The 27,767-nt window shown below is 36.8% G+C and overlaps 1 protein-coding gene across 2 annotated transcripts in view; it reads left to right on the top strand.

Moving 5' to 3' along the window:
* The first annotated feature begins 6,250 nt into the window (after positions 1–6,250).
* The window catches only part of LOC134648335 (zinc finger protein Gfi-1b), a 96,939-nt gene continuing 75,422 nt past the window's right edge, over positions 6,251–27,767 (top strand). For both annotated transcript variants that reach the window (XM_063502845.1, XM_063502844.1), the window contains exon 1: positions 6,251–6,414. In XM_063502845.1, coding sequence (XP_063358915.1) covers positions 6,288–6,414 — 127 coding nt within the window. In that variant the 5' untranslated portion in view covers positions 6,251–6,287. The remainder of the gene's footprint in view (positions 6,415–27,767) is intronic.

Here is a 27,767-nt window from a genome sequence, read left to right as displayed (position 1 = left end):
CAAGAATTTAGAATAATTTAGAATAATAGAATAAGCATAATTATTATGCTTATTAATAAAAAAATACACTTCTAAAAACTATTGTTTTATTGTAGGGTTCCATCAAGTATTTCGCTTTCCAAAAGGGTTCCGTCAAAAAAAAAGATTGAGAACCGCTGAAATAGACGACTCGAAAATGCACTCAGACATAAAAGGTCGAAAGTGTTTGTGAAAAAGTAGGACATCTGTTATATTGCTTCTAAGGTTAAGAATTACGAGTTTTTGCTTTTACAGGAGTTAAATTACAGTCCTCAGTATCGATTCACTGTTTCATTTGAATCTTTCGTCGGTAAGTAAAGTACCTACCCATTTAATGTACCTATTTACTTAGAAAAAAAGAAGTTGTAGGTATGTAATATGGACATATTACAAAACCATAATATATAATCTGTCTGTCTTAACCGTTGAACTTCATAGATGAAATTGGTATCTCCATTAGGGTGGGTCACTTATGTATGGAGAAAAAAAAAGTATTAGTTATCCTTTGGGCACAGTTACAAAAAGTTGCGTAATAATGCCAATAAACAGTGTTTCAAATTATTCTGTAATCGAAATTCATTTTCTGCCTCCGGATCCATTTCAAAGTTTTCATATAAATATTGTTATATTTTGTATGGTCTGCGGAGTATATTTATGTATCGTCTCTTTATTCAAACTTTAGCTAAAAAGTTATACCATTATTAGCTCGAAATAGAGCCATAAATAAATAAAAAAAGTACTCAAAAAGAAACATTTTTTTTTCACAATGTCCATACATTTAACAAGAATTTTAACTAAAATCCGGAGGCAGTAAAATTAAAGCTAAAAATAAAATAAAAATACGTGCAATAATTAATTACCAAATGGCACCTTTTTTTAACTGTGCCCCCTAATAAATAAAAAAAAAGTAAAAATGACCCACCCTAATCTCCATACCAATTTCATCTATGAAGTTCAACGGTTAAGACAGACAGATTATTTATAGACCTTCATGTTAATAAAATAAAAATTGTACCTATCTATTGAATTGTATCATTGGTAGTACCTAGTACAGTCACCATCAGATATATTGGAGCGGCAAAGGTGCTCACCAATATCTGAACACGCCTCTATTGTCAAGGCGTTAGGGTGCGTGTTCAGATATTTTTGAGCACCTTGACCGCTCCGATATATATGATGGCGACTGTACAAAATCAACAAAAAATTCAATGTAAATAAATATCAGCAACCAAGACTCAAAACTCTTTAATTCCAAGACCACTCAAACTCTAACTCTGACACTAATTAACCCATTGGTCACTCAAAAACATCAAACCGGTTAAAAAGGTTCCATAATTACATCTTCCTGTAATTTCGCCCGGTCAAAAAACCCTCAGCTAATGTGACGTTCTAAATGCAAATACCGGGTTTGCCCGCGACTGTAATTTGCCCCGGTAAATACCGCAAGGGTTGAACCGGGCGAAGTTTTCTTTTTAATTTCCCGTAAGCGCTTTGTGGTGTCTTTGTAACTTTTGAGTTGGGTTTTATTTTCGTCTTTAGAAAGACTTTGAAAATAAGTGTGGGACAAAATAATCATGTACTGCAAGTATTATTTTTCGTAACAATTATGTTACAGCAAAGTGTACTAAACTAAGCAGGTGAATTGAGTTAGTTATAAGAAAATACTAGTTCACAAAATACTACTTTATTTCTCTAGAACGCTGTAGAGCCTAGAAGATTAGGTACCTATGTTCCCCATCAAGTATACCTACTATATGTATTTCTTTGTTTTTCTCCAATTATTAATTTGCTATAGGTACCCATGTTATATAAGTAATAAAAGCATTCTGCAATATACAGATGACCTAAAAATGCAATTTTAATGTTTATTAAAAAATGGCAACATTTTACAATAATGAATCATTTCGAAAGAAAATTCTATTTAATTTTCACCTAATTAAAATTGCCATAATCCGCTTTAAAGCGTTACAGCGCTATTTGCTTAAAGGTACGATAATTTAAGTAAAATTTTGACTGGGAATGGAAAATAAACATGTAAAGGGGGCAATTCTCTGCCTAGGCGAGTACTAAACGATTTCACGGCGAGAGATAAGTTTTTAATGTTTTGTATTAATTAACTCTGTATAATTTGGCGCTGTGAGAACTGTGGACCGGGTTTTGTGGAGTCACGCCGGTTACACAGTCGACACAGTGTTTGAGGTGTAGTGTTAAGTTTAGGGCAGAGATAAATAAATAAGAATGATAATATTTTATTCCAATGTAAATAAAATATGTACAAAGATAGTGTGACAGAAATGTAAAGGTCACGTTTTTTTCTTTGATATGGAATTTTAATTATAATCAATTTATGCTAGAAGCAATAAAAAACTCAAATTAATTAGTACTTTAATGGCATGAAATAGACATTTAGGTTTTATACGACACTTTTTTATTACAGAACCTGTTTTTAAAATTTGTCTTTAAAATTCTGAATTTATTTAAGTATATTAAGTATTTTATCTTCAAGTCGTTTGCTCAGTCGTTTTCATTTATATCACTTAATATTTTTATCAGACGGGTGAATCAACTTTTTCTTGTCACTCGCCATGGTTACATTCTCCCGGGTCACTCCTTAAATCCTTGTTTTATGGCGTTTCAATTAATCATTTTTATGGTAGTTTTATGCCGTTTCTGTAATGGGACACCTACCTAGCATATTAGTAAACCGTGGTATAACCGTTCTTCTAACAAACTGTGTCGCTATTGCCTCCTGGCTGACGTGACAAAATAACAACAAGAAATTATATCGCTATATATTGTCTCTTGGCTGACGTGACAAAATAACAACAACAAATTATACTACTACTAATTACTAGGTACTTCTACTAATTATTTATCAATGACGTGTAAATTGGTTTTATAAATAAATTATTATGATTATATCGCTATTGTCTCCTGGCTGACGCGACAAAATAACAACAACAACGATTCTGTCACTACGCGCCACCGTGTCTATAAGAGGAAAGCCGCCCAACCCGCACAGGTTACCACTCCCCGCCGCCCCGGATAATTGCCACGAGCACGGTTGAGCGTCGTTTGTGTGCAAACGAGCAGCGAAGGGTTATGGACGAGGATTGTTCGCTCGTTCCGTATAATGATACGGTGTTTTAGTTAGCCGACTTTGGACTTTGTTATTAGGATTGGGTTATAATGCTGAAGGTTTAATATTTTGAAATATTTCATATTTTGGTTGTTAAACTTTATTGCAGATATTAGTTGTTAGGTTGAAAATAATAATAAGTATTTAAAATTGAAAAAGATGAATTTGTTTATCTTAGTGTTCTTTTTATCAGTACATATTCATAAAAATCATTATAAAATAGTGAGTAGTGACGTTCTCTGCAAAAGAGTTTTTAACATAGGTAATTGGGTATACTTTGCAGGTAAACGGAAAGCTTTGAATCCCGATTTTATTGAAGTTTATTACCGGACAAGGTATGGACAGTTGACACAAATATCAGGGCTGGGACAATGATACCCCTGTCACCTAGCACATTACAACTTTGAGCGCTTCAATTGCAGTATAGGTATCCGGATAAAAAAGTCTCATCCGGATAAAATCCTGTTAGTGGATAATGATGGCGTCACGTAGCGACATTACAAATATTGAACGGTTGAAATTCTAGTAACGTCATTTAAAAAAAGCTAAAGCGTTAACGTCAGTCGACACAATTATCCGGGCCGGGACAATGATGGCGTCACGTATCATCATTAAATTCAATTAATGAACGGTTGAGACTTAGTACTTTATAAAAAAAGTTCAAATCCGGATAAAATAGTAACTGTACATTGGACCAGGTTTCCTGTCAGTTGAAACAATTATCCGGGCCGGGACAATGATGGCGTCACGTAGCGACATTAAAAACAATGAACGGTTCAATTTTTCACCGGCCATGCTCTGCGCTAATCCCGTTGGGGTCAATCCTCAGCGTGGCGACATTCTATTAAGAGTAAGCGACATTTGGCGAAACGTTAAAGTTATTTTTACTTAAGAATCACTGTAATTTAATATAGGATTACCTATTATTTTGATGTAGTCTGTGCAGAAAGAAAAGAGTCGTTGTATGTATGGGGCCGAATACATTCCACGACTATTCTCTTTCCGAACAGACTGTACCTAATTTTTTTACATTTTCGGTTGACTTGACGGCTTTTATACACCGGGTATAAAAAAAGTAAGAAGTACCTATTAATTAGCATACCTGGCGGCCTAGCCAAGGTGACAATCTCTATCGCTTCGCCATCGAATCGCTTCATGTCTCTTTATCACTCTTCCATATTAGTGTGACAGTGACAGTTGCGTTTTGTTCGCTACGGAGCGTTAGCGATTGGCATGTTGGCTACGGGGCCTGTTAAATATCTATAAACGATCCTATCTTACGAGGTTAAAGCAGTTTAACCTCGTAAGACCTAGTCTGGACTGTTTTTGTAGCTAGATGTAACTTTTTTACATTTTTGATCAAGCCTCAGCGACCTCCACCAGAATAAACCCCAGCGTTACGAAAACTAATTATCCCCCGCTTCGAAATGATAAAGCAAAGCCGTCGTATGGGATAGGTATTTTTATTCGGGACAAAATGAAATTCCCGAACGCACCCTACACAAAGAATTATACACCTTATTAGAACCACATAAGGTTTAAATTCGTCTAAACGTATGAGCAGGAATGGTGGATATACAGTACAGAGTTGTGGAAAAATTTTAGTACTGAGTATAAAATAATCCGGGTATAATCTCGCCGGGTAGATCCCATTATTTTTGATCATCCCTCTTTTGTTCGTATACAGATGAAGGTATAGGATGAAACGGAATGTAGAAAAGATCGGGTTTTGTTTTCAGATTGTTTTTGTTTTTTTTTTCTTGATTTCGCAAAAAGATTAATTCGAATGTATTCGCTATTCGCTCCGGTGTCACTATTTTTTAATTGTCGTAGATCTAAGGCAAGAAGCTTTTATAAATGGGAGCAAAAACTCAAAAAAACTCCCAAAAACAACGTTGCTATTCATACTTAATTAGGTAGGTACGTGTTAAAACTTATGGATATTAGTCCTGGACTTATACAGGCCAATTCGAGTTTTAGTTATCTCATTCCATATGATACTGATCTGTCAGTGTCAAAAGTGACCTTTCTTCAACCAGAAACGTCACTTTAACACTAAGACAAGTTCATGTCATACCCGAAGCGGTGATTTTTTTCTTTAATATAAAAATAGGTACCATACAGTGCTCACTGATGCTCATCAATAGTTAGTACGTGTCAAAAGTACAACTATCTTATAGGCAGCTTTACAAAAAGAGATAAGATGACTACTGAGTCGGTATAGAACAATCGGGCACACTAGACAAAATTGTATGTATCTAAATGTAAATAAATTAAAATAAACATCTTTGCAAGTGAGTAGAGGCCAGAGTTTATAAATAAGAAGTAAGTAGGTAATTTGATGTTATAAAAGTAAGAGTACCTATGTTCAAAATACTTTTATTTGAATACCTAAATCTTAATTATCAAGTGGCACGTAAAATATAGCAAAATATAGCGGTTAATAACTAACATCTTTTTTAGTGCTCTGCATTTTTCTTATAGATCGTGTGACACATAGATAAAATTTGAAATATGTAGTTTTTTTTTCTGTACCTATTTAGGTGCCTATACATATATAGTGTTAGTGTCTGTTAGGTATGTTGAAAGAACGTCCCTACCTACACCTATTCAAATTTTGAATTTTTTTTTTATGTACTTTCGAAAATCATAGGTAATTATAATTAATCATTTTCCATATAAGTTAATTCATAAACACAAAACCATTAATTTACTAACTCGAGAACAACAGACCCAACAACATAAGCACCGCCCAGCTATCTCAGAGCCCACATACAGAAAACACCGTATTAAATTGCTACGGTAAATGCATTCGCACAAAATCCATCAAGAATCATATTATTGCGTTACCTATACAAAGTGATTGTCACTCCGGACACATGGCGTCAGGGGACGGTGGGCGGCGCCATCCAAACCACGCCTCTAGCCGCCGATAAGGCTCAAATTTCAAGCGAATCCCATCGATTCTCAACCTTAAACACGCTTAAACCAAGTTAAAGGCGCGTCGAGTGTGATACTGGTTTAAAACACACTGGCTCTCCGGAGCGCTCGCACGCTCCGCGGTTCGGCGTTCGGTTTTCGAATTTGGAAGTTTTTGTGGTAATGTTTTTTTGATTTTTTAACCGGGACGATGGAAGTAAGTGCAATGCCGCCGATGCCGTTGGACTTTTCTATGGTGAGGAGTGGCTCGCCTGGCGGGCTCAGAGAGTCGCCGCGAAGTGGCTCCAATAGCGCCTTTAGAGTTGTCACCCCGAAGGGTAAGTTTTTTTACTTCAATAAGTACATATGTACATATTTAGTTTCTACTACAACCTCTAAAAGTGATTTAAGTAGGTACTTACATGACATATTTCTAAGAAGACTTATCATGTAAACAAGCTTTTGTTTTTCTTAAGTAAGCTTTGTTACAAATTAATGGGTAATACTTGAAGTTTTAAGAACACCTACGTTCTTATTTTGTTCTTACGGAAATTGTGTTTGTATAGATTATTGAATTAAATACTTCTGCAGTGCACAAATACAATGAGTACCAGCATAACGTAAACAATCTTTTGACATATCAAAATAAGGCTGTAAAATTTAATAACGTAGATTTTATTGATAAAATGTCATGTTTATTTTGTAATAAATATTTTAGTTTATAGGTATGCAATTTAAGATTAACTTTAGGCGGCTTAGCTTATCTTTAGGTTTCTACACAATCTTAAGGGGCCCACTGATTACCAGTCCGCCGGACGATATCGGCCTGTCAGTTAGAACAAAAATTTGACAGTTCCGAACAACTGACAGGCCGATATCGTCCGGCGGACTGGTAATCAGTGGGCCCCTTTAATCTGAATCATGATACCCACCTACGTATCTACAATAGAAGTGATGGTAGGGACTTCCACTATTATATATTATGCACATATTATAATACCTATATTATGTAGTATTAAGAAGTATAGTATTTAATTGAAGGGATGTTTACAAAAACAACATAACTGCTTAGAGCGGTTGACACTTTTTTAAGAACATTGTTAATCGTTTCACGTGTCAACCAGTGTAGTCAGTTATGTTGTTTTTGTAAACATCCCTTCAAGTATATAAAAGTAGATCAATGTTCAATTTATCGATAAGATAAACCGTGCAAAAAGCGTCAAATATTACAAACATACCTATATTTTGTCAGAAAGTTGTAATTCATCTTAATATTATTACCAAAATTCACGCAATATATCACGGTATAACGATTGGGGTAGCTATTATATACCTATTTATTATATACAGTATTATATACCTATTGTCTATAAATATTATGTACCTACACCTACAGTGTAGGTCCTACACTAACTACTTACAACAAAAACAATACGTAGTTACGTATATTTATATATTATTGAAACAAAAAATAAATACAATGGTAATTGTTGTCTGGTTTAAAGACAACAATTACCGTACCTATTTCAATGAACCAAGTAGCGGATTATTTAATAAAATCGTATAAATAAAGCACATGATTTAGAAAATATACCTAATATGTGTATATGCGACACTACCATTTGTGTTTAGTTGTTATTCGAATTTCGTACACATAATCATACAGGATACTATCGTTCATAATCCTATTAGTGGTATGTAGTGTATTTGATATAGGTACTAAGTTATATTACCGGTTTGACAATTGTCTCATTTAGTTTATCAAGTGTAATTCAAAATATTCCAATCAAAAATGAATTAAATATCTAATATGCATTAAACACCGAAATTTAGACCTGAACAAAAATTTAACAAAAAAGCAACAACGTGCATAATCCGAATAGCAAAAACTATTAAAATTAAATAAAAACTTAAATAATTTCATTAATTGTAAAATACTATAAGACTAAATTTAATAGGTAAGTTCTTATTAACCTGCTTACTAAATTCAATCATCATTCGCTACTAATAAAACAACAACAATACCTAATATTATATCTACCAACATAATTTTAAAAATTAACCCCACTAAATTCTAATTGGTCAAAGGCAGCCCGATACTAATACCGATACCGTTTCCTTTGTGCCCTGATACCCGATGCAGTTGAAATTTTAATTTCCAATTTTCATCTCGGCACCTGATGAGTGTTGTTCTTTTTACCCAAGCTCCCCCTTTGCGCGATTCTTTTGATCGTCGATTTGAAATTGGTAACGCTAAGGCCACACATTGGATATTTTTACAATTTAAAAATGTAGGAAAGAGCCCTTATAAAGTATTTGGAAAGTAGATTTTTTATCACTTAAGTCGGTAAATTATAAATTCAAAACCGGTTAGAACGGTTTTTTATCCGGATTATTTATTATCCGGCAGTATTTATAGTTGAAACTTTTTAAGCTGACCGTTTAGCAGTTGAGAAATTATCTTCTTAACAATGAAATTTGATTGTTTTCTAATGTTTAAGGCTAGCAAGTAACATAAAATGCATACAAATAGCTACTCTTCACTAATTCACAAGGTTGAAATTAATAGGATTAATAAGATGACCTTTTTGAACCTAAATAACAACTTACAGTTTCTAAAAAATAAGTTATCGGTAAAATATATATATTATAAAATAAACAAATAGGAGGAAACAATGGAAAAGTCGTCCTGTTTGATAGGCACTAAATAATTAATGGAAATTACATTAAAATTGTATCTACTAAATTTAAACCTAATCTTGCCTAACCTACATTTTACCTAGGTAAAAAGAGATTCTAATAACCACCAGCCTGTTATCTAATATACCTAAGATAATGGTAAGTATGGTAACCCTTTCGGAAATAGTAACATCACCTATACCTAAGTAGGGTTAGTTGTTAATCAATGAAACACTAAAAGTTTAAGCCTTCCTATCTCTGGTGTTTTTAAAGTTATGAGTGTGATATTTCGTATGAAAATAAACAATTTATTTGGCTATCATATGGCGTTCTTGGTTTCTACTTATTTTTAACAGTTTCTGTATTATAAAGCTTTTTTTAAAAAATGAGTTTTGTTTCATTGTGTACTTGTGCATGTTTCAATGAAACACTCTAATTTTTACAGTGAAACAGATGTAATATGTATAGTCTACCATGAAACATCCTTAATAAACATTGAAACGTTGTAATAAATAAGTTACATTAATAAATACATCCTTTCAATCAATTAATGAGAAAGGAAAGGCGAAAATAGTGGTAGGCTGAAATTTGTTATTTAAAAGGTTTCCAAAATATGGAATCGTTATAAGATTGCTGAAATATCTAAAAGCGAAAGACTTGTTTCATTGTACGCACACCTAAGTTTCATTGTGAATCGAAAATCTGGTCGGCACTTACGGCATGCTGCGAGAAAGGCGCCTTTTATGTCCACGGAGCATGATTGCCAACTAGGTGGACGCGGGAGGGTTTTAAGCATCTCCATGCTTGATATCATACACTTTCTTGCAACATAGTGATTATAAACGACTGTTTCAATGTTAGACATGTGACCTTAACCTTGCCATCAATGAAACATTCAACATATAAACTATCCTATCTCAGCCTTTTCTAAAGTTAAGTATCTTATATTTTGTCATATGATAGACAAATTATTATCAATTTTCATGGTATTTTAGTTTCACAAATTTCGCACATAGTCTTTAATTAATTAAAAAAATAATGAGTTTGTTTCATTGTGTACTATATATCGAATACGCTGTCAAGTTAGATAAAATTATTGTAACTTTATTTTTGTTTTTCTAGTATACTGGCAGGTAGCGTTAGTGCCTTAACTTTGCTTTTATATTTTTTTATTAGTTCATATTTTTGTCTTATTACGTGTTATTTATCGATATTAAATATATATTTATTTGTTTTGTTTATCTATGTCCAGCCATAGCAGTGCCTCTGATCTTGATAATTTCGTGTCATTCTCTTCAGGTGAAAGTGTTACTGACGACAGTTTTAAGAGCTTGCCACCATCACTCCATGATTTACTTAGCTCGGAATTCAGTGACGTTAGTAAAAATTTTAATATTGTACACATTAATGCGCAAAGCATTCCTGCGCACTACAGTGACTTGATCGCGACGTTTGACTTAAAAAATATTCATGCGGTACTAGTTTCGGAATCCTGGCTTAAACCCTGTCTGCCTTCCACCTCTTTTTCTTTGCCTGGTTTCCACCTGATACGTCACGATCGCTTGGGCAGAGGTGGCGGTGGAGTTGCCATCTATCTACGTTCTCACATCCCCTTTTCCATTATAGTCACGTCGGCACACTCTCCTTCCTCAGACACCGCTGAGTATCTTTTTCTAGACATCTCTGTCTCCCATACGAAGCTTCTCCTTGGGGTGTTCTACTCCCCGTCACTTACTATTAATTATTTCGCTTCTCTTGAAAAACTTATTGAAGATCTCATGCCATCTTATGACCACCACATTATAATGGGGGATTTTAATACCTGCCTCCGCAGAGACGACCATCGGTCGCGGTCTCTTAAATCTCTGGCACATGCCTGTAAATTGAATATCCTCCCTTCTGGCCCTACGCACCACTTTCCAAATTGTACTCCGTCTCTTCTTGACCTTACTCTCACGTCCTCGGTTTCTCATGTCGCCAAGCATGGCCAGCATCCTGCTGATGCTTTCTCATATCATGACCTTCTTTTCCTATCTTATAAAGTAAGACCTCCTAAGCCTAAAGCTAAAGTACTTCTCCAACGCAATTTTGGTAGGATGGATGTAGCTAAGCTTCGTGAAAGCGCATCAGCAATTGACTGGGATGTTGTCTCTAGAGCTGCTTCTGTTGATGACCAGGTGTCACGTTTTAATTCCTTATTGACCCAGCTCTATGACGAGCACGCCCCAGTCCGCTCGATTAAGGTGAAGCATCTTCCTGCTCCTTGGCTTACTGAGGAAATCAAGGCACTATTAGGGAAAAAGAACTCTGCGAAATCTAGGTACAAGTCGTACCCCACTGATGCTAACAAGGCTCGCTACCATGCCCTACGTAACCGCTGTAGTACCATCTGTCGCGATGCCCAGCGACGCCATATCCACCAGTCTGTTGAAAATGGTGACCCGGCGAAAGTTTGGAAATTTCTTAAGTCGCTAGGAGTTGGAAAGTCTCAACAGAACTGTCCTAGGGATACTAACTTCAATCAGCTTAACAAGCATTTCTCTACTTCTGCTGAGTTTAGTGGCCCTGATAAAGTTAAGACTCTAAAATACCTCTCTTCTCTTCCAACTACTGACTCGTCTCCTTTCTGTCTTGCTCCTTTTACCGACAGTGGTATTAAGAAGAGCGTACTGTCCATAGCGTCTAATGCCGTTGGAGTCGATTGTGTTAGCCGTAAAATGATCCTCCCTCTCCTTGACCAACTTACTCCCGTTATTTCCGTTATTCTTAACAATTCAGTTTCCACCAGCTCCTTTCCTTCACACTTTGGAAGGACGCCTGTATCGTTCCCATACCCAAAACGTCTAATCCTTCTTCTTTTTCAGACTACCGTCCCATCTCAATTCTCCCTTTCCTGTCCAAAGTTCTTGAGCGTCTCGTTCACCAACAGCTTACCTCGTACCTTAACACACATGATCTTTTAAATCCCTTACAGTCTGGCTTCCGTTCTGGTCATAGTACGGCTACTGCACTCGTGAAGATCACTGACGACATCCGGGCGGGGATGAATGATCAAAAATTAACGGTGTTAACGCTGCTAGATTTTAGCAACGCGTTCAATACCGTTGATTTTGATGTTCTCCTTGGAACACTACGCTGTCTTAATATATCTCCTGCGGTAGTCGGATGGTTTCGTAGTTACTTGAGTGGTCGTCGGCAGCGCATAAAGGTCGATGATTGTCTTTCTTCTTGGTCCAACACGTTGGCAGGCGTTCCGCAAGGCGGCGTGCTGTCTCCTTTGTTGTTCTCCATATTCATAAATTCAATTACTTCTAACCTAACTTCACATTATCACCTTTATGCCGACGATCTTCAGATTTACTCACAGGGCGTTATTGGCGAACTCACGTCTGCTATCCGTAAAGTGAATAACGACTTAGACAAAATCTCAAATTGGAGTCGCAGTTTTGGCCTAAAAGTTAATCCGTCAAAGACACAGACTATTATAATAGGTAGCCCAAAACTGCTTCCCAGAATTGACTTTAACAACCTCTCACCTATTTACTTTAATGGCGTTTTAATTCCCTACTCGCAGAAGGTAAAAAACCTTGGCATCATTATGGATAGGACCTTATCGTGGGGTCCTCAGGTGGGCGAAGTCAGCAGGAAGATGTTCGCGGCAGTTGCTTCCCTCAGGAGATTACGAAACTTCCTTCCCATTCCTACTAGAATTGCCCTCGCACAAACTCTTCTCCTCCCTATTCTGGATTACGCTGACGTTGCTTATCTCGATCTCACTGAGGAGCAACTTAATAAGCTTGAGCGTATCCAAAATGTCTGCATTCGGTTTATATTTGGGCTACGCAAATATGACCATGTCTCCCACTTCCGGTCGCAGCTCAAGTGGCTCCCTATTCGCCTACGTCGTAACTCCCACGTTTTGTCACTTCTGTATTCCATTATTTTTAACCCCGCAACTCCCCGCTATCTCAAAAACCGTTACAGCTATCTCCGTTCGGTTAGGTCCTCCCAGAATTTTCTTCTTTCTGTCCCGTCATCCTCGTCTAAATTCTATACTAATTCTTTCACTTTCCAATTTGTTCGACTATGGAATTCTCTGCCTGCAGACGTAAGGTGCGCCCAGTCTCCTAATTCTTTCAAGAGACTCGTTAAACTTCACTTTTTATCTGCTCCGTAATACTTTTACCTGTTTCCTTTTCCCTATAGCTGGCATATTTACACATATATTTATATATATATATGTATGTATTTGTGTATGTATATGTATATGTATATGTGTATGTATATGTATCTTATTTTATTTTATTTTTATTTGTGTTATACTGTTTTTGTATTGTGTTTTTCTGTGCTAAAATTCTTATATTGAATATGAAACACCTACTGACATGACATAAATTTATTAATTTCCGCTACCTAAAGGTTGTCTGGAAGAGATCGCTTTTTAGCGATAAGACCGCCTGTTGTTTAACCTCTTCTTCCTGTATTATCCGTATTGTTTTCTGTAATGAGGTGTACAATAAAGAGTATTTGTATTTGTATTGTTGTATTTGTGTACTAATACTGGTGTTCAGTGAACATCATGTTTCATTGTTTACTACATAAATATGTTTCATTGTGAGACTAGGGAGTGTTTTTTGAAACAATTAAAAAAAACTGCACCAAAGAGTGAAAGAAATTTAAAAATATTTAGCTCCAAAGTAACTTTAATACACATAGAACACAACAAAAAATTAAATAACGCCAAACTAGACTCTATATCTTGGTAAAAAATTGCGAAACATAAATGAAAAATATTACTTTTGTCACACGAATTCACAATAACGCTCGTAGCAACGTGCTTCTTCTGCGAGGCGCGCTCGCATATTGGGGAGGTGCTGGGGGTCCTTGAGCCTGCCCTTGCTTGACAGACGGCACTAGCTGATAACACCTAGTTTCCGAGATATCGCAAAGTTTCACTGTGTACGATTGTTTCAATGTTCGACAACTGACCCTATATGTTTGGTATAATCCTTAATTTGGTTCAATATCGTTCAGCGTATACAGACTCCATATTCTGTCACAGAGTAACACAGTCCTTTATTCCTACAACCCACTTGCACCATTCGGCTAACCCTGGGTTAAGCGGTTAAGTAAACCGTTAACCCAGCGTCAAATTGTACTGGTAACCATGGTAACTCCAAGTTTAACCGGTTAACCTCGGGTTAGTGAATGGTGCAAGTGGCGCTAATACAATTAAAGAGACAATAAGATTAACTTCATAAATACAAGTTATATAAAATCTCGCTTAGAGGATTACGCGAAAAACAATTAATATCGAAGGAGACGTAATGGGACCGCTATAACCGCGAAAATCGAAGTTCACAAATTGCGGGCGTCTTTCTCTGTCACTCTAATCACGCCTTCATTGGAGTAAAAGAGAAAGATCCCCGCAATTGGCGAAAAACGATTTTCGCGGTAGCCCCTCAGGCTGCGTCATCCGATCCCGACTAATCGGATTGTGATCGACCATCGACCACTGACATTGATTTTAATGAGATTTCTATATATTAATAAGTAATTGTGGTTGCTCTTATTGAAATCTCGAGGTATCATATTACTTTGTGATAGTTTGCGTCCTATTGGGTGCATGAAAATCAGTTTTTGTTTAAATAAGCTTAAGAGCCAACAGGAGTGCTCATTTCTCCATACAAACGTACTCGACTGTTTCCTCCGTGGGTTTTGAAGCTAGAGCAATGATTTTTTTAACACAGATTAATATTGTCAATATCTGTGTCGGACTGTTTTGCTGTTTTGATATTTTTGTTTTTTAAGGCGCTAGAGCCCTTCAAAAATGGCCAAAATGGCCTAATTGAGCATGCCGCAATGAGAGGCGTGCTATTCAAAACTGACATCAATTAGTCAAAAAAGCAAAACGGTCCGATACAGATAATGTCATAATCATTTAGATTTCCAAATTTGGTTACGATTGGTTAAGTTTTGGAGGAGGAAACAGTCGAGTACGAAACCTCGATTTTTGATATTTTTACGCAGGATTTTTCGCCTTGTCCTTATCGCACTAGTTTTAGGAGCCGCTTCCGTTAGCGAGACGGGTATACTTACCTAAAATATTTAAATCTTAGCTCCTGTTGGCTCTTAATCCTCTAGCTAGCTGCCCAGACATCAAAACTTGACAAGACAAATGCAATTTTTATTCGTCAGAATAAAGATTCAATATACAATGGAACGGGGGACCTTTTTATAGGCGTCTGGGCAACACAAAATACAGTAATGTACAAATGGCGGAGTTAATGGCAAATTGCATACTTTACCAGTGATCCAATACGTACAAAAGGTGCAAACTTAAGTATTTAGGAAATAGGTTAGCTATAACGGCTATAAAGAATAAAAGTACAATGTATCCCATGGGATAATTTAGCGCCTAAACCACATACATATTTACTAGAGATGCCATGAATATTCGGCAACTATTCGGTATTCGGCCTATTCGGCCACGAATATCTGTTGCACCTACTTAAAAAGAAAAATTGCACAAGAAAAATAACCAAAAACTTTGTAGGTATATTTAGAATATGTTCTTAGAAAGTTGTTAAATACGAAGACCCTTTTATGAGCATTTGTTGATTAAAAAACATTTTATTTTTATCATGAGTCTGTTTTGTTTGACTCTATTAATTAATGCTGTTCAACAAAAATATATCTTAGCTAACGTCATCTAACGTTGAGCTTTGTTAGCGATCAGTTTTCATAATAATTGTGACTCAAAATGTTCGCATGTCATGCCGAATATTCGGTATTCGGCCAAAACCACTATTCGGGGCATCTCTAATATTTACTATTCATTTCTTATGGTAAATGGTACTTACAGTGATATACAATTTACCCATAACATATTATGGGTGTAAACTTATATTAGTTTTAATCATAAAATTAGAAAATTAAACCATATTATGATATCGTGTCTTATGCCATCATACTAAAGTATAATGAACTCTCTAATCTCTGAATTACTTAGATTATTGGTAAGGAAATAAAAAAAATTGGTTCATTATAAGAATAGCCCGAAGTAAGTTCGATAACTTACAAACAGGAAAACGGAAATAGTTACCGAATTTATATCAAAATAAGTCAATTAACTATTTAAATATCGGCCGGAAACTGGATAAAACTTAAGTTTGATTAATTAAAATTGTTACAACACCACCTTATTAGGTAACAAATAAAACAAATTGTTATGAATTTTCTGTAATAACTAATTAAATCAAAATGTGTCACACATGTACTGTTATAAGTGTTATAACAATATAAATTATAGTAAATTGATACTAAACTTAGCGCGATGCTTGCTCTAAAATAAACTCCATCAAAAACATAAATGTGAAATGAGAGCCAAGTTCAATATGAAGAATATTCGTCGTTGTTGACTTCGCGGGAAAAAGAATTGATAATATATCTATATATGGATGCCAAGTTCTAGTATGCTTGGGATGTAAGTACCTAATTATAGTTCAGTATTTGACTTGGCTAGTTTTTATTGTCTACGAGTATATTAAGTAGGTAGGTACTTACTTTCCGCTGCGTCGCCAGTTCTCTTCTTTGGCTTTGACACGCTGCCACGTGTGTAGATAATATTTTTCTTATAATATTCTTATATATTAAATTTCTATAAGGTAGAAAATACCGGGAAATAATTAATACAATTGTGGTTAACCATTTGTGGTTTAGTTTAGTTAGGTACCCAGACAATTTTCAAACCGCATTAAGTAGGTATAGGTAAAATGTGTCCATACGTCACATTGGTATTTTGCGCGCTATGTTCAAGAAAATTCCACTACCGGTCTATTATAATGACGTAAGAAAAACTGATATTGGCAAGGTGCGAAGTCGATGGAGGGGGAAGTGTCGCTAATCGTCACAAACACAGGTAATCTTATGGAATGTCCGACATTAGTGCTAGCGGCAGCCGCTTGAACTAATTTTACTCCATAAGATTTAACGTAGAAAGTCAGTCAAAATGAGGGCATCACCAGTCGTGTGTGATTTGACGTAACTTTAAACAAGTAAGCAGAAGATACAAAAGAGTATAGTTTCATTAAACCTAGGAGACTATTTCATTGAATACTGATATAAACATTCACGGTTTTTACACATTATTATTCACGAAAGATGACTCAGATCTGGAACGAAGAGGCCAGTTACCGGGGTATACATTGGTTAAAGCTGTACACCACCCAAAGTATGGCATAGCTACCTATGCAAGAGCAAGCCTAAATGATGTTCAGCTGATAGATACCAGTGATATTGACCTAATTTTCACCATCACGATCAGAGTCAAAAATCTCACAGTGACTAATGTGTACAAACCACCAAAAGTGAAGTGGCCAATAAGCGTTCTACCCAGTTTTCCACACCCTTCTATGTTCACTGGAGATTTTAACAGCCACCATACAACTTGGCGGTATCAAAGCGTAGACGATAACGGAGAGGCCCTTGCACTTTGGGCAGACCTCTGCGACCTACACCTGCTGTTTGATGCTAAGGATAGGGGTACCTTCCACTCTGCAAGATGGGGCAAAGACTACAACCCTGATTTGACCTTTGTTTCAAAAGACCACGTTGATCAGCCCCTACCAACAACACGCGTAGTCCTAGGTAATTTCCCAAATAGCCAGCATAGAGCGGTCGTCTCAGAGGTAGGTCTCAAGATACCACTGACTAACTCAATACCAGCTCCTAGATGGAATTTTAACCGTGCGGATTGGAATGGTTTTGGAGAGACGCTGGATGCAGGGCTTGCAGCTGCAAACTTGGATCCTGTCCCAACAAACTATAGAATATTCGTTGAGCTAGTCATCAAAGCAGCCAAGAAAAATATCCCAAGAGGCTACAGAAAAGAATATGTGCCAGGCTGGAACGCCGACAGCGAGAAATTATATCAAGAGTATATGGAGACAGAGGACCACGGGACTGGAGCCACATTATTCCAATCTTTGGATCATTTTAGGAAGGAGAAGTGGAAATCCACAGTCAGCAATATGGATTTCAAAAGATCAAGTCGAAAGGCTTGGAAGGTCTTGCACCGTCTCTCAGGAAAACAACACCCGCAAAGATCTGGTCAAAACGTAAAGCCTGACGCTATTGCAAATCGGATGGTGGAAGTAACCAGAGCTAAGCGGGATAAGATGTTCACAAAACAAATAAAACAAGAACTGAATACTGCTAGGAGAAATGCTCCAACGGGTCAGCACCTTTCAAGACCCTTTAGCATAGATGAGGTCGTGGAAGGCATAAAGCTCCTAAAATATAGTAAAGCAGCAGGTCCGGACAACATGTATAACGAATTTATTCGAGCCATGGGTCCAGCAAGCGTAAGCTGGCTTACTGCCCTCTTCTAAACAACTGCCTTCCAAGGGAATTTAAGCTGGCCAAAGTCATCGCAATCCTGAAGCCTGGCAAAACGGACGACAAACCTGAAAACTTTCGACCCATATCCCTTCTCAGTTGCACCAGTAAGCTATAGGAACGCCTCATTCTCTCTAGAATCTCGCCACACATAGACGCCGTTATCCCACCCGAGCAAGCGGGTTTTAGAAGAGGAAGGAGCTGCACGGACCAAGTATTGGCACTGACCACATAATTATATTGAAGCGGGATTTCAGAAACAGCTAAAGTCTACTGCAGTCTTTGTGGACCTGACTGCGGCATATGATACTGTCTGGAAACACGGCTTGATTTGTAAGATTCTCAAGGCTATCCCAAGCAGAGAAATGGCAGACATAATCATGAGTATGCTTAGTGATAGAGAATTTGAGGTCTACCTTGGTGATGCTAAAAGCCGCAAGAGAAAACTGAACAACGGCCTGCCTCAGGGCTCTGTCCTTCGCTCCAAGTCTTTTCTACCTGTATATCCACGACTTGCCATCTACTGAGTCCACTAAATTCATTTACGCTGATGATATAGCACTTGTCTACCAGAGTAAAGATTTCAAGTCAGGCGAGGAAGTGTTGTCGTCAGATTTAATGGAACTCAGTAGGTATTTCAGTGCATGGCGTTTAATACCCAGTGCAAGTAAGACGGAATCGGCATGTTTTCATCTAAACAACCGGTTTGCCAACTACCAACCGGCTGTATTTCTCAATGGAAATCTGTTGAAGCACAACCCGTATCCGAGGTACCTTGGAGTGATACTGGATAGAACGTTGACCTACAAAGAACATCTCCATAAAGTGGCTTTAAAGGTTGCCTCGCGAAACAACATCCTCCACAAGCTCTGCGGCACTACTTGGGGCGCAAACCTCCGCTGGTTCAGGCGGAGCATGTCACTTTCTGACTTTGTCACTTTCTGAGATCGTCACATTCTGAGTTCGTCACTTTCTGACTTTGTCACTTTCTGAGATCGTCACATTCTGAGTTCGTCACTTTCTGACTTTGTCACTTTCTGAGATCGTCACATTCTGAGAACGCCACTTTCTGAGGACGTCACTTTCTGAGGACGTCACTTTCTGAGAACGCCACTTTCTGAGGACGTCACTTTCTGAGGACGTCACTTTCTGAGTTCGTCACTTTCTGAGTTCGTCACTTTTTTAGCATAGGTACGATTTAACAGTATAATATACCTGCACAAAAGATGTATACTGCCAGCAACCAGATTAGCTGTTCGACATACGGTTGCTTTTATTATATCCTACATACCAATACCAATCTCTGTTTGCCTTACGCCTGACTGGTAGAGAATTCCATTTGGAAAAACGTCCTATGTGTCGCGCAATAAAGTGAAAACAGAGAAATAAATAATAATAAAAAACAATGTAATTATGTTTAAATCAGAGTATTTAATTCAGAATAAGTACTTAGAAACTACAAGCACCAAAACATTTAGCCACAGATTGGAGTTAGGCCGGCAACAGCTTCGATTCAATACGCATAAATGTTTCGCACAGTAGGAACCATGATTTTATCATTCGTCGCTGTGATTAGCTCGTGAAGGTATCACGGCAAGCTCGCTGACACCAGTGGAAGGTCATTCCCACATATTTACATTTAAACGGACTGCCGCTCCTTTCGTGACAACATATTCTTCATACCGCGTCTTCTGTCATGTCTCCATAAACTCAAACGTCTTTTTTTCTGATGATAGTGTACATTTTGGATATAAAAATATGCATTAGCGTATAAAATCAGCATTGCTGCAGTTTTGTTTCAGACAATATTTCTTCTCGTGTCATCTATGGAGAATAGGCGTCAATGGATTTTTTCTTCAAAGCGTTGCCGAATTTCAGAATATATGTTCAGCCATCAATCACTTCTGCGTATGGAGTGATCCATACTCTCATAGTTCTCATGTTCTTTATTTGTTTGTTTTCTTCCTATATACTTAGGTTACACGATGAATTTTTAAATTATTATTCTATTATACTTTTAGCCTGACAATAAAAATCTTGCATGTCGCCGATTTGACATCGCTGATTTTTTTTTCTATTTAAAATGCGAAACTACAAAAAGGTTATACATATATACCTAGTTTGTCAAAGGACTGTCTTTGTCTCTTTGTCTTTCTCTAGTACTAGCACCCAAAACAAAAGGATGAGTATAGTTTGTAGGTATTGTTCTCAGGGCTTGTTAACGTTACCAATTCACATTATAAAGTAACGTTACTTAACGTTAAAATCATAAAGTTACCTTATTACCGGTAGTAAATGGTAACGATACTTGATAACTTAACATTATTATAACGTTAGCTAGTTAACGTTAATTTTACCGGTAATTTTACTTTTTATTGCAGGGCTTGTTAACGTTACGCAATTCACATTATAAACTAACGTTACCAAACTAACGTTAACACTATCATTCTTTAAGCTGATATTTGCTTGTAATTTCATACACAATTTTAAGGCCAGTAGACCTTATTGACCATAAATACGGCAGGGCTTCTGTCAAATTGAAATAGAATCAGTCAAAATACATTAAAGATAATTATGTACGTTAGTAAAACTCAACTTTAATTCTAGTAGTTAGAGTTCATAGTCTTTTGTCATTATTCTTTTCTGTTTATAAAATGAAAGAGGTGGTATTCTACTTGTTTAAGATCTTTGTCCAATATGCATTGCGTCTCACTCTCTCATTGAGCAAAATGTGAGACGCAAATACACATTGGACCGAGATTGGACAGATAGAATACCACCCGGCTGTGTCGGAATATATTTGCCAAAATAAGAAGGTTGCAAAACGTCATAAATTAGTTTGTTAAATATGATGGTATAGCTAATTCGTTACTTGGTCGGTTTATATTAGGTACAGGCGTCTTTGATATAATATACGTCAAGATTATATAGGTTGGATAATGTCTTGATTTATTTTGTGAAATATGGAGGTGTTGCTGAAATGTAATTTAGTCGAATTATATTAAATAAGACACCTATTTATTGATGTTACTGCTTGCTTGTAAAAATGATTCAATTAAATTCGATTCGATTAAAGATAATTATGTAGGTACGTTAGTAAAACTAAACTTTAATTCTAGTAGTTAGAGTTCATAGTCTTATGTCATTATTCTTTATGTTAATCTAGAATGGTGAAACTTAAATTCTTATTTGAGATATTATTACAGTATGCAATGTGAAATAATAATAATGTCCTAATGTGATAGGTTGTTCGGCGTGTGGTTCTGAAAAGGAACGAAATTTTGGTTCTGGCCTCGAATGTCCAATTTTCCAAATGTCCAGTCCCCGTGCGTCCAATTCCTTGAACGACCAATCCCCGTATGTCTAATTACCTGAACGACCAATCCCCGCATGTCTAATTACCTGAAAGTCCGATTCCTGTATGTCTAATTACCTGAACGTCCAATCCCCGTATGTCCAATTCCTTGAATGCCTCCTCCTCGTACGTCCAATTACCCGAATGTCTAATATCTGATTCCCTGTACGTCCAATCTTTGTATGTCTAATGACCCAATTGACCGTTTCGTCTGTGATGAAACATCAGAACCTGGCTGGACGTCTAGTAGAGTAACAAATAGTCCGTTTGCCTACGAAATTCGCCACATATTGTTGGCCTACTATTCAGGTGACACTAAAAACCGTTTATTTACGAAATTGTAGAAAATTAAGAAATAAAATATTTTTACGAAAATAAAACATGGCTTTTATCTTTATTTTCTGAATTTTTATAATAAGTAGATGCATTTTTTCAAAGCATTGATATAGAATAAGAGAACAGGATACACAATCAGCCCAAAAAAGTGGGGCCCATCGGAAGCTGCCCGGGCAGCTTACTGTCGCATTATTTTATGGCATGGCTCAAACTGATACGAAAATATTGCTGTGTATAGAATCACATATCAAGCAGACGCACTAATAATAGTTATACCTACATATATTAATAGGTAAGAGTCGTACCCGACATGCAATTCTTATCGCTATTCTAATGATCAGTAAGATAAAAATTAAGTTAAATGAGTGGTAAATGTACATTTCCATGAACGCATAAGACCGTGAAGTACCGTAAAATGGGGTGAGTAGGGTCAAAACTGAAATTCAAACCTCGATAACATTTTATTTTTACATATGAAAACTGAATGGTGTATAAACTAACGGGTTCACAATCTTACGGTGTCATATATAATAAGCAGTGATCGGGGATTTCTATGCCACACCGCGGGATATCAAGTCGAAATGGTAATATGGATACGCCACTTGGCCCGCGATAGGAACAAAACTGTTCGAAAAGTAAACGCTCTTTCGGTGTTGGTAATTCGTTTATAAAATAAAGAACTGTAAAAAAAACAGTGTTGGTTATGATTTAAAGAAAAAATATTATTCAAAAAATTATTAAGTTTTCAATTTTTCAATTTCAATTTTTCAATTATTAATATTAATAATATATGCAATGCATGATTAATTGATTAACAGTAACATGCCAAAACACTCCTATATCGGACACGAATCCCGCGGCATATCCATACTAGCATAATGATTGAGGTCATTCACCCCAAGTGGCATAGAAATTCCCGATCACTGATAATAAGTGTTCCGGACGTTTGTATTTTAGTTTTTATTTTATTTTGGGTAGTTCCATTTCATAACTTTGGCGATAAAGAGGAAAACCCACCTCACCCCGTAGTGCCTCGTATTTGGGGTGAGAGGGGTTTTCACACAAAGGTGATTTTGGAAGATTTTTTTTTTATTATGCGTATTACTATAGCTCCATTTTAAATTGGAATACATTATTTTTGTAGCAGTAGCCTTAAAATCCCTTCTCACCCCCCTCTCAAACCTTCTCTCCCCATTCATAACCCACCTCTCCCCGCGAAACCTACTCACCCCGTTTTACGGTAAGTAAAATAAAGGTATCAACTAAAAAGGTATCCGTTGGTAATGGTACACAAATGAATAAAATTCAATACAAGATATATTTTTGAAACGGTACCGTTAGAGCAGTTTCGCACTACGTCCGATCCGACTCCGTGAAACCCAGTACCCGTTGTTGTAGCCGTAGATCTATTTCCATGGTGATATGGACATTCAGGGAATTGGACATTCGATAAACGGACATTCGGGAATTAGACATTCGAAGAAAATGGACATTTAAGGAATTGGACCTTCGAGCAAATGGACATTCCGGGAATTGGACATTCGAGCAAATGGACATTTCGGGAATTGGACCTTTGAGCAAATGGACATTCCGGGAATTGGACCTTCGAGCAAATGGACATTCGGGAAATTAGACATTCGAGGAAAATGGACATTTAAGGAATTGGACATTCGAGGCCAGAACCGAAATTTTTATTATTTTTGCGCTACGACGCACGGTTTAGGAGATCCAGTCCTATAAAGATTTTTCTTTCCTTTTTTTCTTCTATTTATTAGTATTTTTCTTTTCTTGTGTTTATTAAATGTTATTAAGGGGTTTCCTAAAGGGGAACGAAAGTTTGATTACTTTTGCGCTACGACGTACGGTTTAGGACACTTTAGGAGATACAGCATTATAAAGTTTTTTTGTTTTTTTTATATATTAATTAGGGGTTTTGTACAGAGGAACGAACATTTTTTTTTTACTCCCGTACTTTTATTTGTCATTTAAAGGGTCGTGCACACACCTTTAAACCCGGCTCTCTTATAGTTGTCAAGACAAGTCTTTAGTCTATACCACAAAAAAGTATTTGTGCATACACGCAGTATCTTTTTGGCACTTTTACGATACTTCGTGTAATCACCACTTATAAAATATTGTATGGAATACATTGTTGCCAACCTAATTTTAATTGTCATTTCTGACAGATGAGTGAACCATAGACATGTTTTGGTTAATCATCATCATCATCATCAGTTTTCATCTTTATAGGGCTGTATCTCCTAAACCGTGCGTCGTATCGCAAAAATAATCAAATTTTCGTTCCCCTTTGAAGCCCGTAAGTAATATTTAAAAAACACGAAAAACAAAAAAAAAATAAAAAAAATAAAGAAAAATGTTTATGGGTTGTATCTCCTAAACCGTGCGTCGTAGCGCAAAAATAATAAAATGTTCATTCCTCTGTAAGAAACCCCTAAAAAAAAAAACAAAAAAGAAATTAAAAGAAAAACTTTATAATGCTGTATCTCCTAAACCGTGCGTCGTAGCGCAAAAATAATCAAATTTTCGTTCCCCTTTGAATCCCGTAAGTAATATTTAAAAAACACGAAAAACAAAAAAAAAGTTAAAAAAAAAAGAAAAACTAGATGGCATTTAAATCAATAAAGAAAAATTCAATGTCATTACATGTAACAGTTTTTCATGTAATGTCATTGAGTTTTTCTTTATTGATTTAAATGCCATCTAAATCTTACGGTCCATAATCCATAACTTGTATCCTTCGTTTCAATTGTTGCGATGATTTTGCTTCCCAGCCATCACTATACACGTGTCTACTCAAGATTGCCCAGAAATCTTCGATCGGGCTAGCTTTAGGGACGTTCGGAGGGTTGGCGTCCTTTGGTACGAAATGTATGCCATGGCCTTTCAACCAGTTTTGTGTGCTCGTGGCGTAGATAAGGAGGGGGGAATGGTCATTTTTTGCCTATTTTCTTGAATAACTGCTAAACTATTTATCCTAAAATTATATAAAAAAAATATTTGAGATTCTTACAATGAGATATTTCATTTGATATGTAACACGATATAGTTTAAAGAACTTTATTTTTTAATTTTCTCATTTACCCCCCAAAAATGGCCTCCATATTTAAAATTCATTTGTTTACATTACACGTCCATCTTTGGGTCACAAACTTACATATATGTGCCAAATTTCAACTTAATTGGTGCAGTAGTTTCGGAGAAAATAGTCTGTGACAGACGGACGGACAGAGAGAGGCACGAGTGATCCTAATAGGGTTCCGTTTTTTCCTTTTGAGGTACGGAACCCTACAAAACGACTTCAGTGGGGAAAGCCGGTAAAAGTTAATTGTAAATTGGTGCTCTTCTAGATTTCATACAATACCATCTAATAAATATGTAATAATTAATATGGAAACACAATCCGTAGCGACTCTATTCATTCCATATTCGTTCGCTATTCGCTTTTGACGTAAGTCATTTGGATATGTTACAATTAAAGTCATTGGAATAAAAAGCTTTTACTGTATCGCAGTTCTTTTTGCAATTTTGATACTTAGTGTTAAAAACAGTATGTCGTTAGTGGTTTGAATGTTTTTCTTTGAAGTGAGCGTTATTACCATCAACAGGAACATCGTAGAAAAGTATTTTGCTGCCATACTTTTTTGTTTGGCTCTAGACATCCATTTATAAAATGTCATTCATTCCAAATTCATTCTATGTAATGGCGTGGGATGTGTTGATTTGGTTTAATTACTCTTCAACTTATTCTCGTTACTAAGAAGTGTCCGTTGGAATCTAATATATGAATGACATTCTAAGAAATATGATTAAATTTATCGTATATACATATAGCATGCTTATCGAATGGTAGGCCAAATTCGGCATGAATGATGAAGATGAATTAGTCGCGGGTCGAAGCTAGCGCACCATATTATCTAATTATAGTTGGTCAAAGCAATTTGTCATTAAATAAGGACAATACCTACAAACTATACTCATCCTTTTGTTTTGGGTGCTAGTACTAGAGAAAGACAATGATAGTATGATTATCTCTGTCTATGTTTGAAATGAGACAGTCCTTTGACAAACTAGGTATATATGTATAACCTTCTTGTAGTTTCGCATTTTAAATAGAAAAAAAAATCAGCGATGTCAAATCGGCGACATGCAAGATTTTTATTGTCAGGCTAAAAGTATAATGTAATAATAATTTAAAAATTCATCGTGTAACCTAAGTATATAGGAAGAAAACAAACAAATAAAGAACATGAGAACTATGAGAGTATGGATCACTCCATACGCAGAAGTGATTGATGGCTGAACATATATTCTGAAATTCGGCAACGCTTTGAAGAAAAAATCCATTGACGCCTATTCTCCACAGATGACACGAGAAGAAATATTGTCTGAAACAAAACTGCAGCAATGCTGATTTTATACGCTAATGCATATTTTTATATCCAAAATGTACACTATCATCAGAAAAAAAGACGTTTGAGTTTATGGAGACATGACAGAAGACGCGGTATGAAGAATATGTTGTCACGAAAGGAGCGGCAGTCCGTTTAAATGTAAATATGTGGGAATGACCTTCCACTGGTGTCAGCGAGCTTGCCGTGATACCTTCACGAGCTAATCACAGCGACGAATGATAAAATCATGGTTCCTACTGTGCGAAACATTTATGCGTATTGAATCGAAGCTGTTGCCGGCCTAACTCCAATCTGTGGCTAAATGTTTTGGTGCTTGTAGTTTCTAAGTACTTATTCTGAATTAAATACTCTGATTTAAACATAATTACATTGTTTTTTATTATTATTTATTTCTCTGTTTTCACTTTATTGCGCGACACATAGGACGTTTTTCCAAATGGAATTCTCTACCAGTCAGGCGTAAGGCAAACAGAGATTGGTATTGGTATGTAGGATATAATAAAAGCAACCGTATGTCGAACAGCTAATCTGGTTGCTGGCAGTATACATCTTTTGTGCAGGTATATTATACTGTTAAATCGTACCTATGCTAAAAAAGTGACGAACTCAGAAAGTGACGAACTCAGAAAGTGACGTCCTCAGAAAGTGACGTCCTCAGAAAGTGGCGTTCTCAGAAAGTGACGTCCTCAGAAAGTGACGTCCTCAGAAAGTGGCGTTCTCAGAATGTGACGATCTCAGAAAGTGACAAAGTCAGAAAGTGACGAACTCAGAATGTGACGATCTCAGAAAGTGACAAAGTCAGAAAGTGACGAACTCAGAATGTGACGATCTCAGAAAGTGACAAAGTCAGAAAGTGACATGCTCCGCCTGAACCCATCCGCTGAGTGCCTACGTACGTCGGCTACGGCCCTGGTCTTCTCAGCTGCCGAATATTGTGCTCCAGTATGGCTAGAGAGCGCTCATGTTCAGAAAGTGGACACCAAGCTGAATGAAGCAATGCGATGTGTGTCAGGCACAATTAAATCAACGCCACTACATTGGCTCCCGGTGCTCAGCCATATTGCTCCGCCGCATCTGCGTAGACTGCAAGCGCTAAAGAGAGAAGCGACAAAAATACAAACGCAACAGTCCCTACCTTGCCACCAGCCTTTCTGCTACCCCCCACCCCAATGTCTTAAGTCTCGCCACCCCGCATGCGTTACAGCCCAAAAACTGAGGGATTTTGACGTCAAACAGAGCTGGAAGAACGAGTGGAGCAAAGTTACTGCTGGAACTACCCTACAAGCCATAGATCCCACAGCGAAACCAGACGGCTTTGGCCTGCCACGAAAACTCTGGTGTCGTGTAAACAGACTGAGGACAGGTCACGGACGCTGTAACTATTTCTGCCATAAATGGGGCTGGCGAGACTCTGCGCTCTGCGACTGTGGTGAAGAGGTTCAAACCGTTGAGCATATTATACAGCGCTGCCCTCTGCACTCTTTCCCAG

This window comes from Cydia amplana, chromosome 5 (genome assembly GCF_948474715.1).
Source record: "Cydia amplana chromosome 5, ilCydAmpl1.1, whole genome shotgun sequence".
Lineage (NCBI taxonomy): Eukaryota > Metazoa > Arthropoda > Insecta > Lepidoptera > Tortricidae > Cydia > Cydia amplana.
The sequence above is the reverse complement of the archived record's forward strand: the minus strand, read 5'-3'. Positions and strand labels throughout refer to the sequence as shown.